The sequence below is a fragment of the Diospyros lotus genome, chromosome 10 (assembly GCF_014633365.1).
Source record: "Diospyros lotus cultivar Yz01 chromosome 10, ASM1463336v1, whole genome shotgun sequence".
In the NCBI taxonomy this organism is placed as follows: Eukaryota; Viridiplantae; Streptophyta; class Magnoliopsida; order Ericales; family Ebenaceae; genus Diospyros; species Diospyros lotus.
Genome location: NC_068347.1, coordinates 24,385,068 through 24,398,585, shown reverse-complemented (window position 1 = coordinate 24,398,585; position 13,518 = coordinate 24,385,068). Strand labels below are relative to the sequence as shown.

At 35.3% G+C, this 13,518-nt stretch overlaps 1 protein-coding gene across 1 annotated transcript in view; it reads left to right on the top strand.

Annotated features, from left to right (window-relative positions):
- Positions 1 to 3,011: 3,011 nt before the first annotated feature.
- The window catches only part of LOC127811386 (NAD-dependent protein deacetylase SRT1), a 70,465-nt gene continuing 59,958 nt past the window's right edge, over positions 3,012 to 13,518 (top strand). The window contains exon 1 of the mRNA XM_052351196.1: positions 3,012 to 3,349. Within this exon, the coding sequence (XP_052207156.1) occupies positions 3,251 to 3,349 (99 nt within the window). The 5' untranslated portion in view covers positions 3,012 to 3,250. The remainder of the gene's footprint in view (positions 3,350 to 13,518) is intronic.

Below are 13,518 nucleotides of genomic sequence, written 5' to 3'. Positions count from 1 at the left end.
TATCTGAGAAAATATTTTAGAAATATTTAGTTTTGATTTATTGAGAAAAAATATAAAGAAATAGAGAGAAAATTAAAGAAAGTGCAAGAAATTATGAAAAAATAGATTTTAATATTTATTTAAATAAATATGGTGATTATAATGCTTTGAGGCTTAAATTCAAGTGACTTGTGTGAATTTCGAGGTCGACATGCAAATCGATGCGATGCACGTATTTCGAGGTAATGCACGAATATCGAGGTGGCCCGATAAGCTTGAGAAGGTAAGTGGTATTTTTCGCTTAATTTAGTTTTATGAAAAATGCTTGGTTTGTAGGTGATTTATGTTTCAAATCCTGATTTTCGGGAATGCTTACATCATATTGACATGTTCTGGTATGCATCCATCACATAGACTGCACACATGACATGACATGCTATGAAATACATATGTACATGATGATATCATTGATCACACGCATTGAGGCCGTATGGAGTACGAACTGACATCGCTACTTTACCAAGGGTGCCCTCAGACACCTCGGCTTCGAAAGAGGTGGCCATAAGAATGGTAGATAGCATGAGGGGTGCAGTTGACACCTACGATGAGTAAGATATTGCATACACACATAATATAACATTATGTACCCTTAGTTAGGTGATTCATCATCTAACTTGGGATTTGCTCTTAGAATATTCAAACTTTTCAGATAGAGATTATAGCAGGCACGAGGATGAATGATGCATGAAATGGTACTTAGGAAGGTGCATGATAAATGAAATGTATATTATGTAACCTATGTATTTAAGTTCTACTACTTTGAAATCTGAACGTTTTAAGGAATAATAATGTATAACCCTACTTAGGGTTAATGTTGAGAACTTATGTCTTGTATTAAATTATGTTGAGGTACGATGATGTAAGAACTAATTTATGATTAATGTTAAGGCATCAGGTTCGATCTTTGTTTCCACATTTGATGTGTATAATGATTATCTTTCGAGATAAAATGTACGAGAATTCTGGGATTTGAGAAAGGATGTGGTTTAGTATTAGTTTGAAAGAAAAAAATTTTATGATCTTAGAATTGTATCAAGTTATAATACACCCAAGAAGTGGGGGCGTTATAGTCTATGTCATTCTTCCATCCACTACCTTCACGGTATCACCAAGACTCCGCTTTCGCTCATTCTCCAACGGTCTATAACTCTACCCCATTGTCGGCGTTGCTGACTCTGCAGTGATCTATCCCAATCCCATGAACTCTCCCAATTTTGGATAAAACCCACTTCATTATTTTTTTAGGTTTTTGTTTCTTTTAATTCTTTTTCAATTAGATAGATAGGAGGTTGATGGCGACACCAGTGTCGTTCTTTGCTTCGTCGACGATTCAATAATAAGTAGGGGTTTGAAGCAGTGTCGGTATTGGTGTTGTTCTCTATTGCTTCGTCATTTATTGCTTCTTTTGGCTATTGGACTTCGTTTGCTATTTTTGGTTCTCAAGCACTTAAGGCATGCCTGTGTATTGTAGATATTTAAAAGATGTTTAAATATAATGATTTTGTAAGTTGAGAGACACGGTTAAAATCTCCAATAATTTAAGGTCTTACAAAAAAAAAAAAAAAAGGAAAATAATTTAGGTGGATAAATATACACTTGCCCATTAAGACAACTATTTACTTAGTGGAAGCCATAATAAGCATATCATCATCATCAAAATGAGCTGTCAACAGCCCAAGCACAGCCCATTCGTGTTTTCTTTTGCTCATAAAATTACAGCCCATTCTCATTCACATTCCTTTAATAACGCCCGGGAATTATTTATTATTTGTCTTTTGATAGATATTGTGTTTGTTTGTTTGTTTTTACTTTTTAAAAAAATTAAATTTATTGAAAGTGAAAAATAATAAAATTGTTTTTTCATTATAAAAAATTAAAATTTCCCACTATGAAACACAGCACAAATATGCACAGTGAAATTTCATTCATTATATGGGATAATTAGTGACTGTTTTTTTATATATATTTTTTTATGAATTTCTATCTATTCTAATCATATCGTTACGTGGTTTGATATTTTCAAGAATAATATTATTTATCTAAATTATAAATAATTTTTTAATTTAATTGACATATTTTTATTAAAAAAATGTGCACATGTCTATACTTTTTCATTATACATTTTTACTTTCTAATAAATAGCATTACTCTATTTTTAATGATATATTTCATTACTTTTAAAAGTTTATTTGATTTAAATTTATCAACACTCAATTGTAGGGAAGGCAATTAATTAGTGCACTAAATACAGGTGAATTCTTTATCACAACTGAAAGAAAAAGGCCTTGTATGTGTAATATGAATTTATCTCAAAATTAAATATACATCTCAGTTTTAAATCACCTGCTCACAAATGTAAGAAATAGTGCTTTGTTTAATGGGGCATGTTGTTTCCCTCATAAAAACATTTAAGGTAATTTTTAAAAATATTAACTAGTAGGCTAAGTTTGAGAAAAATAGTTTTGAACAAAATATGTCATGATTTTTATAAGAGTTATAGTATACATAATTGTAAAATTAATTCTGACATTAGACGATATATATATATATATATATGAGAAAAAAGGAGTGAATAAAGATTCATACTATTTTAATAATAATACGTGGTTGTAGATTTTGAAAATAAATTTAAAAAATTAAAATAATAAATAAAATATAAATATTACTTGATGGCATTTGATATTGTATTATACGAATAATAAATTTAATACCTTATTTCTCATAATATTTATAGCTGGAAGAGTGAGAGGGAGAGTCGGAATTGGGCTGATTGATGTAATTGGCCCATTTAGCATTGCATTTAAAAGAAAAAAAAATATTATTTTTAAAATTAAGTAATCAATCGTTAATTTTATTTTTATTTTTGTTTTGAAGAAAAAGAAGCCGAAAATGGCATCTGACCTGCCAAATAAGTAGGCATTGGGCATTACAGTTGGCAGTAGGCATTGGGCATTACAGTAAATTCAAAATTGGGGAAATTCTTTCACAGGACGCAGCGGAAAGAATTGCCGCATTTTTGGCCTCTGTTGCCTGTTGGCGTTGGACTCGTCTTCTGAAAAGAACTCTAAAAACATTTCAAGTTTTAGCAACACAGCTTACCTTCCCCCTGTCTCTTCATATTTCGATCAACGTTACAGAGAGGGAAGGGGAGAGAGAGAGAGAGCGCGGGCGAGGAAGAAGAAGAAGAGAGGGTTTACGAAGCGAAACCCAAATGTCTCTGGGTTATGCAGAGAAGCTTTCGTACATAGAAGATGTGGGCAACGTTGGAATGTCAGAGATTTTCGACCCACCTCACATTTTGGGAGAAAAAGTAGTGTTTTCTTTCCTTCTCTTGTTTTCTTTCTTTCCATTATTCTCTAATACGTGATTTATTCTTCCTGTCACTTCCTATTTTGGATGACTACTTTGATGATCCCGTAAACTGCAGTACACATTCTTGTTACTTAGGTTTTGTGATAAAGCTCTATTTTTGAACTTCATTTGAACCGCGAAAGCCGTCTTGTTTAGTTCTTGGTGAGATCTGACATTCGGGTATTGGCATTTTAGGTTCACATTTAGAATTGAATTTCACTTGTTGCCTAATAGTGGAGTGTTTGTGTTTCTAGTTCAATTGTTCTCGGAGTTAATATTTGGGGATTCTTTTACTTGCATTACGGTGGCTTAAATATTTAACTCCAAGGCAAATGGAATTTAGTCAAATTGATTGCAGCAATGTCGAGCACTGTCCTGTTTCATGAAGTATGCTGTTTGTTTACTGAGGGATCCTTTTATTGCAAATGTGGTGGTTTAGTGTCAAACTGATTGCACCGATGTTGATAACTAGCACATTTCATGCAGTATGTAATTTACTTTTTAGTTTGGATGGTGAACTTGCCGATGCTAAAGTTACGCAGTTATCAAAGGACACAAATGCATCAAGTTCTTATCTGGGATTTTGATTGTGGATCAACATGCATAATGATGAATTGGCTTTGTCATAAATGCATATATGTTTGGTGTGAATGGGCAATATTTTTGAATCAGCAATATGCTAAAGTTACCCTGGGTGAACCGTTGGCTCACTAGGGCCAAGCAAGTCTCCGTATCTAATGCACTATTATAAATCAATCCCAATTTCCAATATCAAACTTAAATTGAGACATGCATAAAAAATTTCAACATTGTTAAGATAAACCAAACCAATGCATGATGTAATCCTGCTTGCAAGTAACAAAGTTGACTGCTAAGAATGTAAAACAAATAAATGAAATAATAACATGGACCATGTCTACACATGAACACTTATGAGGCATACCCATAAAAGAGACAATAACAGCCCATATTCCTCTAAATAGATTGGTTTGTTTGTCCTGAAGCCGACCTATGATCCTAGACATACTAAATATAGAGGTAGCCAATAACTCGATTAATATATAATATATATTATGACATAATTAGTACAAGCAAACACGAGTTTATATGAAAAATAAGTTTTCCCTTTGGAAAATATGTACAAGAAAGTTGTTTTCTTTTACAAACAATTTTTTCTAGTTTAAGAAATTATTTTTCTCACAAAATAATACCAAAATTTTCGTTTCTTTTTCTTTTTTCCCCTCATGGGAGTACACTAAACAGAATGTGTAATATATGTCATTGGTCATAACAATGCATAAAACATGCCAAATTTTGGGCCTACTTTAGCAGTCATGTTTCTGGGTTGGGTTGGTCTGTAGATTGCTAGTACAAATTTGGTTTTAGTTAAGATCCTAGATTTTGGATTTTGAGTTTTGGGTTTGTAGGGGGTTCAGGTCAAAGCTTAAGGCTTCTCTTTTTTAGAAAATAGATAGACTGTGAGCCTGTTAGTGATGCACTATATCGCCCGAATGCAATAAAAAATGTGCTAGGACTGTTGTATTGGTGCCTAGATGTAGTGTTAAATTTACAAGGGTTTTCACATTTTCATGGATGGATGCGAGTCAAAAAGTTAGCCCATGATCATAGATTAAAGATTGGATCATGAAATATTGAGGCTTTAATAGGACAAAAATCTACAGAAGTGTTGGATGTGATCAATGGTTTTAATGCTCTAAGTGCGCTTGAGCACCAAGGCCTTATAGAGCTTAAGGGCAAAGCAAAAAGTGCAAGTGTACCCTTAATTGAAACAGAGTGCAAATGTTAGAAAAAAAAAAGATAATATAATAAATTCAACTGGATTACTAGATAATACTGTCAAGACAAAAATTCATCCTAAAAGAGAACAAAGAGGGTATTTTAATTCATTTTCAGTGATTTAGTTGCTATTAAGAAAGTCATCTTATAAAGTTTAATTTAAATTTATCAACACTCTCAATTCTAGAGATGGTAATTAGTAGGCTATGGTGAATTCTTCAGCACAACTCATACAAAAAGAACTCTTCTCCGTATTTGGTTTACACCAATGTTATAAGAACTGGACAGGACCAACTGGTTCAACCAGTTCAACTGAGATGATGAATGGTTTGGTTTAGTAATTAAAATTGGCCAAGTGAAAAATCAATGATTTTAGCCTTAAATTGGTAGTTGAACTAGAAAACTGTTCGATTGCTTGGCCCTTCACACAAAACTAGCAAACCAAAGTGAATCTTTTGAATTGATTTCACAAAAAAAAATTAAAATGAAATTAGAAAGATTTCAAGTAGAAGATATTGAACTCATGAGTCGTGACCCCCTTTGATGAACCCACTTTTTGATTCTACAATTGACATCTACTTTTGTTATTGATGAGGACATTATAAAGTTTACAAACATGGAGAGGGGGAGAAGACGAACAGTTAGCGCTTATGGAGAGAGAGGGGTGGTGGTGGAGGAGAAGACAAACTAGAGAGGGGAATACAAATAGAAAAAGCATATGGAGAGAGAAATGGGAGAAAGCAGAGATGAAAAGATATCCTAGAAGATGAATTAGTGAGTACTAAGTAGTATATGTGACGCAGCCTATAACGCGTGTATGAAAAAACACACCAAAATAAACCCTTGAAAGAGCAAACTTCAATGGTCGAAGCTTGGCTTTCAAGAAGACGCAAAAACAAGACTGTTTTGCTAAGAAAACCCAAATAGGTTGCTGAAATTTGATTACAAACTCTAGATTCTAGGCATATTTATAGTATTTGGCTAATCCAAATCCATCTAATATTTGTAAACAAAATCCAACTAGAATCTTAATAGAAATAAATCCTAATCAAACATGAAATAGAATCCTAAATCAAGTAGAAACATGAAGTAGAATCCTAAATCAAGTAGAATCCTAAAACATATGAAGTATTAAAATATTGTTCTGGTGCTACTATTCCGGTGTGGTCGGTTCGGCCTTGGCTTGGGTCGGGTCTTGATTAGTGTCCGCATCATTCACCTTCATTTGAGAAAAAATTCGACCTCGAATTTTGATCCGGGTATGACAAATCCACATCCGGTAAGTACAAAGAGAGATTAGCCACATTAAATGTTTGGAAATACCCATATGATTAGGCAAATCCACAACATAAGCATTATTATTGATTTTCTTTGTAATCTTGTAAGGATAATACTTCTTTGGCTTGAGCTTGTTCTGCTTTCTTGCTAGAATTCGTTCCTTCTTCAAGAATATCACGACTTCATCTCCAACCTCAAATACCTTGTGTTTCCTATGCTTGTCAGCTGTTGCCTTATACTTTTTATTTGTGCAACTTTTGCTTGACATCGTCCTGAACCGTTTGAACTTTTCTGCTAAGGGAATATGAGCAAAAACATTTCTTCCCCTCTTAGCCCTATCTTCGTTGGCATGGGTCCAACCATTACCGTGTTTGTTGCCATCTGCCTCCATTGTATTATTACTGTTAGATTGAGGACGTTGAGCATTCCATCTTGAGTGCTTTTCTAATCTGGTAAATTTTATCACAGGTCCTTCTCCTTTCACCAGCTTTCTTGATTTTGACTCCTCAATAGTTTTCGAATTCATCTGTAGATTTTTCTTGCCTGAAGAAGTATTCTTTTGCAATTGCTTCGAATAGAGGCTTATTCCATGACTACCTAGTCATTCCATCATTTAAAATATTGATGCTTGAATCCTCCTTTGGTCTAAGCACTTGATAAGCTATAGCAGCAACTGCTACATCATTCTTAGTTTCGGAATATAATTTTAGATTAATACCAAAAATAGTTGCATTGCCCGAGTTAACTAGTCTGGGAGATCCAACACCCCTATCCACAAAGAGACCCCTATGACCATCTTGCTTTTGTAATCGCAAAGGTGAATATGTTCTTATTGCCTTTGATTCAACCATGTCAGAGCCTGAATAAACTGTAGAAGGATCTACTACCATGACCTCCATCTCCTTTACAGTTGCAAGCCGATCAGAAGAAACACCATCATCCTTGGATTGCGAAGCAATGCCTGAGCCCTCGGGACTGGAAAATACCCCAGTATGAGTCAATAACCTTGGAGTTTCTGTCATGTTAGCAGCATAAATCAGACTTGAGTTTGCAAACGTTGAGGTTGATGGGACAACATAATCTTCAAAATCAAGTTCCAAACTCATCGAAAAGCCATTCTTTAGTTTATACTCGTCGTTTCCCCAATGGTTGTGTTGCTGCACATTCCTCCTAATCGCTTTACCACTAGGGTTGGCTATCATACGACCAAGATCATCCTCATCATCGCTATCATCCATCATTGGTCTTCTAGGATTAATGAGGACAGGATTAATGGCTGGTTTTCCTGGTTTAATGTGGTCGGCTTGATTCACGCCCTCAGTCCGATTTCGATTATCCTTAACTCGTTGTAAAACGCCCAGTTGGTTGCGAATTCGCTCCAATTGTTGCTACATTGTATGAGTTATTTCCCGTTGTTCTTCGATTGTTCTCCAAACCGCAGGCAGCCCATATCACCGTCATGAGGCTGGTTGCTACCGTTACCTTCAAAATTGACCATTTGATTGGTTGATGAACCGCTCTGATACCACCTGACGCAGCGTGTAACGAGTATGTGAAAAAAACACACCAAAATAAACCCTTGAAAGAGCAAACTTCAATGGCCGAACCTTGGCTTTCAAGAAGATGCAAAAACAAGACTGTTTTGCTAAGAAAACCCAAATAGGTTGCTGAAATTTGATTGAGAAAAACTTGATTACAAACTGTAAATCCTAGGCATATTTATAGTATTTGGCTAATCTAAATCCATCTAATATTTGTAAACAAAATCCAACTAGAATTCTAATAGAAATAAGTCCTAATCAAACATGAAATAGAATCCTAAATCAAGTAGAAACATGAAGTAGAATCCTAAATCAAGTAGAATCCTAAAATATATGAAGTATTAAAATATTGTTTTGGTGTTACTATTCCGACGTGGTCGGCTCGGCCTTGGCTTGGGCCGGGTCTTGATTAGTGTCCGCAAACTTGATTTAGGATTCTATTTCATGTAGAATTCTAAAACATATGAAGTATTAAAATATTGTTCTGGTGTTACTATTCCGGCGTGGTCGGCTCGAGCTTGGCTTGGGCCGGGTCTTGATTAGTGTCCGCATCAATATGGAAGAAAGAAAAGTGGTGAATAGTGAGAGTAATAACAAATTGATGATAGGAGAGAGAGGAGAGAAATGTTGGATGCAAAAACATCTTCAAATCAAGGAAGTTTTCTATTTATTGTTTTTATTTACATTTAAAGTTTTTATTTGTTTTTTTCACCTAAATATTAAATTTTAATGTATAATTGTATGAGATATTATAATTTTGTATTTTTATATCATAATTCTAATTTTTATATATTTATTTAAAAATAAAAATTATTGAACTTGATGCAACCTTGTTCCAACCACTGAGGGGGATTGCCAAAGTCTGGCAAGATGGACTCAATTTTGGTAGTGGTGGACAGACTTAGTAAGTACGGGCATTTCATTAAGCTTAAACACCCGTTTATAGCTGGGGAGGTGGTAGGAATTTTTATTAAGGAAGTGGAGAGACTTCATGGAATGCCAAGGTCCATTGTATTAGATAGAGACAAAATTTTCATGAGCAAATTTTGGGAGGAGATGTTCCGACTATAAGGTACCAAACTCAATAGAAGCACAATCTATCACCCTCAAACGGATGGGCAAACGGGGGTAGTTAACTGGACTTTAGAAACCTACCTATGCTGTTTTGCTTCCTCAAAACCGAAGGTATGGTACATATGGCTACCTTGGGCTGAATTATGGTATAATACCTCCTACTACACCGCTGCCAAGGTGACTCCATTTCAAGCAGTGTATGGGCGAGAACCACCATCCTTATTGAGGTTTGAGAAGGGAACTACCTCTGCTTCAATGGTGGAGCAGCAGTTGATTGAGAGAGATTTAATCCTTGAGGAATTGAAGGCACAATTGATGAAAGCACAAGCAGTGATGAAGAAGGGAGCAGTTCTGAAAAAAAGGGTGGTGAAGTACAAAGAAGGAGACTTGGTTTATTTGAAATTAAGGCCTTATCGTCAGAAATCCTTGGCTGCCCGAAATTATGGTCCATTTGAAATTGAGAAAGAGGTAGGCCCGGTAGCTTATAAGCTGATACTGCCACCTCATTGCCCTATCCATCCTGTATTCCACGTGTCTCTACTACGGGAGGCAAGAGGGGCATTGAAAGCTAATGTGGAGATTCCTCGATAGCTTAATGAAGACCTTGAGATGTTGGTGGAACCGGAGGCAGTGCTCGGAGTTCGGCTGGGAACTGGGAAGAACTTACAGGGATTAGAGGTGCTCATACAATGGAAGGGGCTACCCCCGTTAGAAGCTACTTGGGAGCCTTACCACTTGATCTAACAACAATTTCCATGTTTTTCACCTTGAGGACAAGGTGAAAGTTTTGGGGGGGGAGTAATGATAGGCCCCTGGTTCATTGGACGTATCAAAGACGATCCAAGGGGCAAGAGTAGGAAAGTAAATTGGCTGGTTAGCATAACAATCAGCCATGTGCGTATGGGTAGAGTGCGAAAAATCGCTGGGTTGTGTAACAACCCAGAAGGTGCGAAACTGAATTCTGTTAGAGGAGGAGGGAAGAGAATATAGGGGAGGGACAAATTTGTAGGAGGTAAGACAATTTTGGATTCAGTTCTTAGGGATAGTTAATGGCCTCTCGAATGCCCAGTTTTTTTCCTTGTAATTTTGATTGGAGTTGGTGAAAATTAAATCCAAGTTTCAATGAATTCTTTTCTGGTTTGCATCAGCCGTAAGCCTCTCCCCTTTTCGGTTTGATTCTTGGTCCCATGCTTAAAATATTGATTCATACTCAAATATAATGTTATCTCAAAATTGAATACAAATCTAAGTTTTATCTTTTAAAATATGCTTGTTTTGCTTGAAGTTAAACACATTCTTATGGTATAAGTACTGTATGATTACATAATTGACATTAATAAAATATTAACAAATATAAGAATCTCAGCGTTTTATATAAAAAGGATGTGTTTTTTTCCCCATTAAGACACTAGGAACACTCTTGTAAGTAAATATTTAATAAGGTTGTGTTTGAGAAGAAAAGTAATATTTAAACTCTACCTAAATGTGAGTTAAATTCACAAAATTCTTTTCAGAATTTGTGTTCAATATGTCCACATAATGTGCATCCTATGCAGTTGATTTGGATTAAGAACCCCCATCTTTATATTAAATTATTTTCAGTCAATTTGTTTTTTTGGCTCAACAAATACAATTTTCACTCAAGTCCATTTGTCTAACTTATATAGAAGTTAAGTGAAACAATGATATGTTCAACCACATGGTATATAGAAACTGAATAATTCAAATATTTTACCAATTTGAAGTGTTACAATGATTTTTTCTTATTAAGAGGTGTTAGACAGAGCTTTTAATTTTTAGCTTTGATTTTGATTTTATTTTTTGTTCACGTTTCATTTTTATTTAAAAATGAAAAATCAAACATGTACTTTTTTAAATAACTTTTTTTTTAAATTTTATTTTCCATGCATACCCTTCACATTACCGTGCCAATGAGTATAACTTCCATGAAAGTCATTGAGCGTCTTGACAACTCATCTTGTGATCAAGATTGTCGTTGGAGAGTCAGTGTGGAAGGAAATAAAACTGAAATGAAAACAATGTATAAACACTTTTGTTATTTTCAATTTTACAGAAGGACAGTGATAAAAGGGCCAACTAGGTCAGCTGCCAGTCAGGCAAGTAGGTGAAATCCCACTTTCGCCCTTGCTTTTAGCAAGGGCTAACCCAGTTGTCCATTATTAAACATTGTTTTTATTTTCAAAACAATGAAACCTATGAAAAATCTGAAAAAAAGCACCAACCAAAAAGGTAGGCTTTGGGCATTATAGTAAATTCATATGGGGGAAAATTCTTTTTATATATCACACCGTGGAAAGAATTGCCGCATTTTTTGGCTGTTTGGAGGCTCTTGAAAGGGCTGAATACATTGCTTCCCCTGCCTCTTCATTTTTCAATCTGCTTTTCAGAGAGAGAGAGAGAGAGAGAGAGAGAGTGAGTGAGCGAGAAGAAGATAAGCTTCGCAAAAGGCACTATGGCTCTGGGTTTCGCTGAGAAGCTGACTCACATTGAAGATGTGGGTGAATTGGGTGCATTGGAAATTTTCGACCGCCCTCAAATTTTGCAAAAAAAAGTAGTATTTCTTTCCCATCTGTCTTTTCTTTATTTCCATTTTTCTTTAATACATGATTTCTTGTTCCTGTCACTTGTTTTGGATGACTCCTTTGATGATCGCTTGAAACTGCATTACAGATTATAGTTAATTAGGTTTTGCTTGGTGCCTAATAGTGGAGTGTTTGGAGTTTAATTGTTCTTGGAGTTAATATTTGGGGATTCTCCTGCTTGTATTGTGGTGGTTTAAATTTTAACTCCCAAGGCAAATGAAACATTGTCAAATTGATTGCACAGTGTTGATCACTATCCTGTTTCACTAAGTATGCCATCTGTTTTGGGGATCCTTTTATTGCAATGTGGTGGTTGGTCCCTAAGGGAAATTTAGTTTGGTCAAATTGATTGCACCGGTGTTGATCACCAGCACGCTTTGTGCAGTATGCAATTTACTTTTTAGTTTGGATGGTGAATTTGGCAATGCTAAAAGTACACAGTTATCTTTGTTTAACAAATGAACAGAAACTCATTGCATTGTTACTTTTTGAACATATCTTGTCATAGAACTGCCAAGTAAAAGATATATGTCAGCTACAAAGGTTACACCTGCTATACCATGTACTGGGGCAAGCTATGAAATCTACACTACATGTTTTGTTTATAGTTTGAGTAACATAATCATTGGTTCTAATTCAGCATTAATTATCTATCCATTTATGCTTTAGAGTGCCCTAGGAGTGGGTTTGAGATTTGCAATTGGGGAACTTCTAATTGCCATCAATTTCATCTCTGGTCTATTAAAAATTGGTTCATTTTGCAAAAAGAACTTATTTAAGGGAGAGAATATTTGCAAAATCTTTAGGGGAAGCATTGTAAGATTGATAAAATCTAATTGTTGAGGGATTATGTGGATGACTTGCTAAGTGTCATGACCCAAATAGGGACTCGTGACCTGTGCATGACCCTTGGTGAATTGTTGGCTCACTACGGCCAAGCATATCTAATGTAGTTATTATAAATCAATCCCAATTGCCAATAACAAACGTAAGTGGAGCCAATGCATCAAAATTTCAACCTTCGTTAGATAAACCAAACCAATGCACGATGCAATTCTTCTTGTAGGTGACAAAATTGACTGCCAAGAATGTTTAACAAAATAAATGAAATAATAACATCGACCATGCCCACACAAAAAATGTGTGAGGCATACCCCATAAAGGAGACAATATCGATCCAAATTCCTCTGAATAGACTGGTTCATCAGTCTTGATGCCAGTGTTCTAAAACGCGCTAGGCATTAGTCGGGCGCCCGACTAGGGCCTAGCGCCTAGGGCGCCTAGGCGGGGACTAGGTGGGGCCTAGAAATTTTTATTTATTTATTTATTTTAAACATTTTGATGTTATTTTTAAGTAAATTAAAGTTGAAACAAGTGAAATAATGAAATTAAGCTTGAGAAAATAAATTGTTGTTTGCCAAGAACCAACAATAGCAAGATGCAGCAACAAGAAGTTGTTATAAATATTAAAATATAAATAACATTTAACTTGTTTGCTCACAAGTTACAAATATTAAAATATTTAAAATAATAATAAATATTTAAATAACAAATTCACACATTAATAAATATTAACATAAATAATAAATTAACTAACAAAAATAAAAAAAAGGCAAGGCAACAGCAAGCGCGAGTGCTTGCTGCTTGCTTATTGCTTACCGCAGGGTGAGGAAGACGAGAGAGAGAGCTGGAAGGCAGAGTGCAATGAAGGTCGGCGGTGGCAGCGTGAGACGAAAAGGCTAACAGAAATGGAAAGCGGCGACGGCGACTCCGCAAGAGACGGCAGCGGTGTGCGATGAGAGAGGCTTTGACAGAAAGGGCAAGTAGCGACGGCG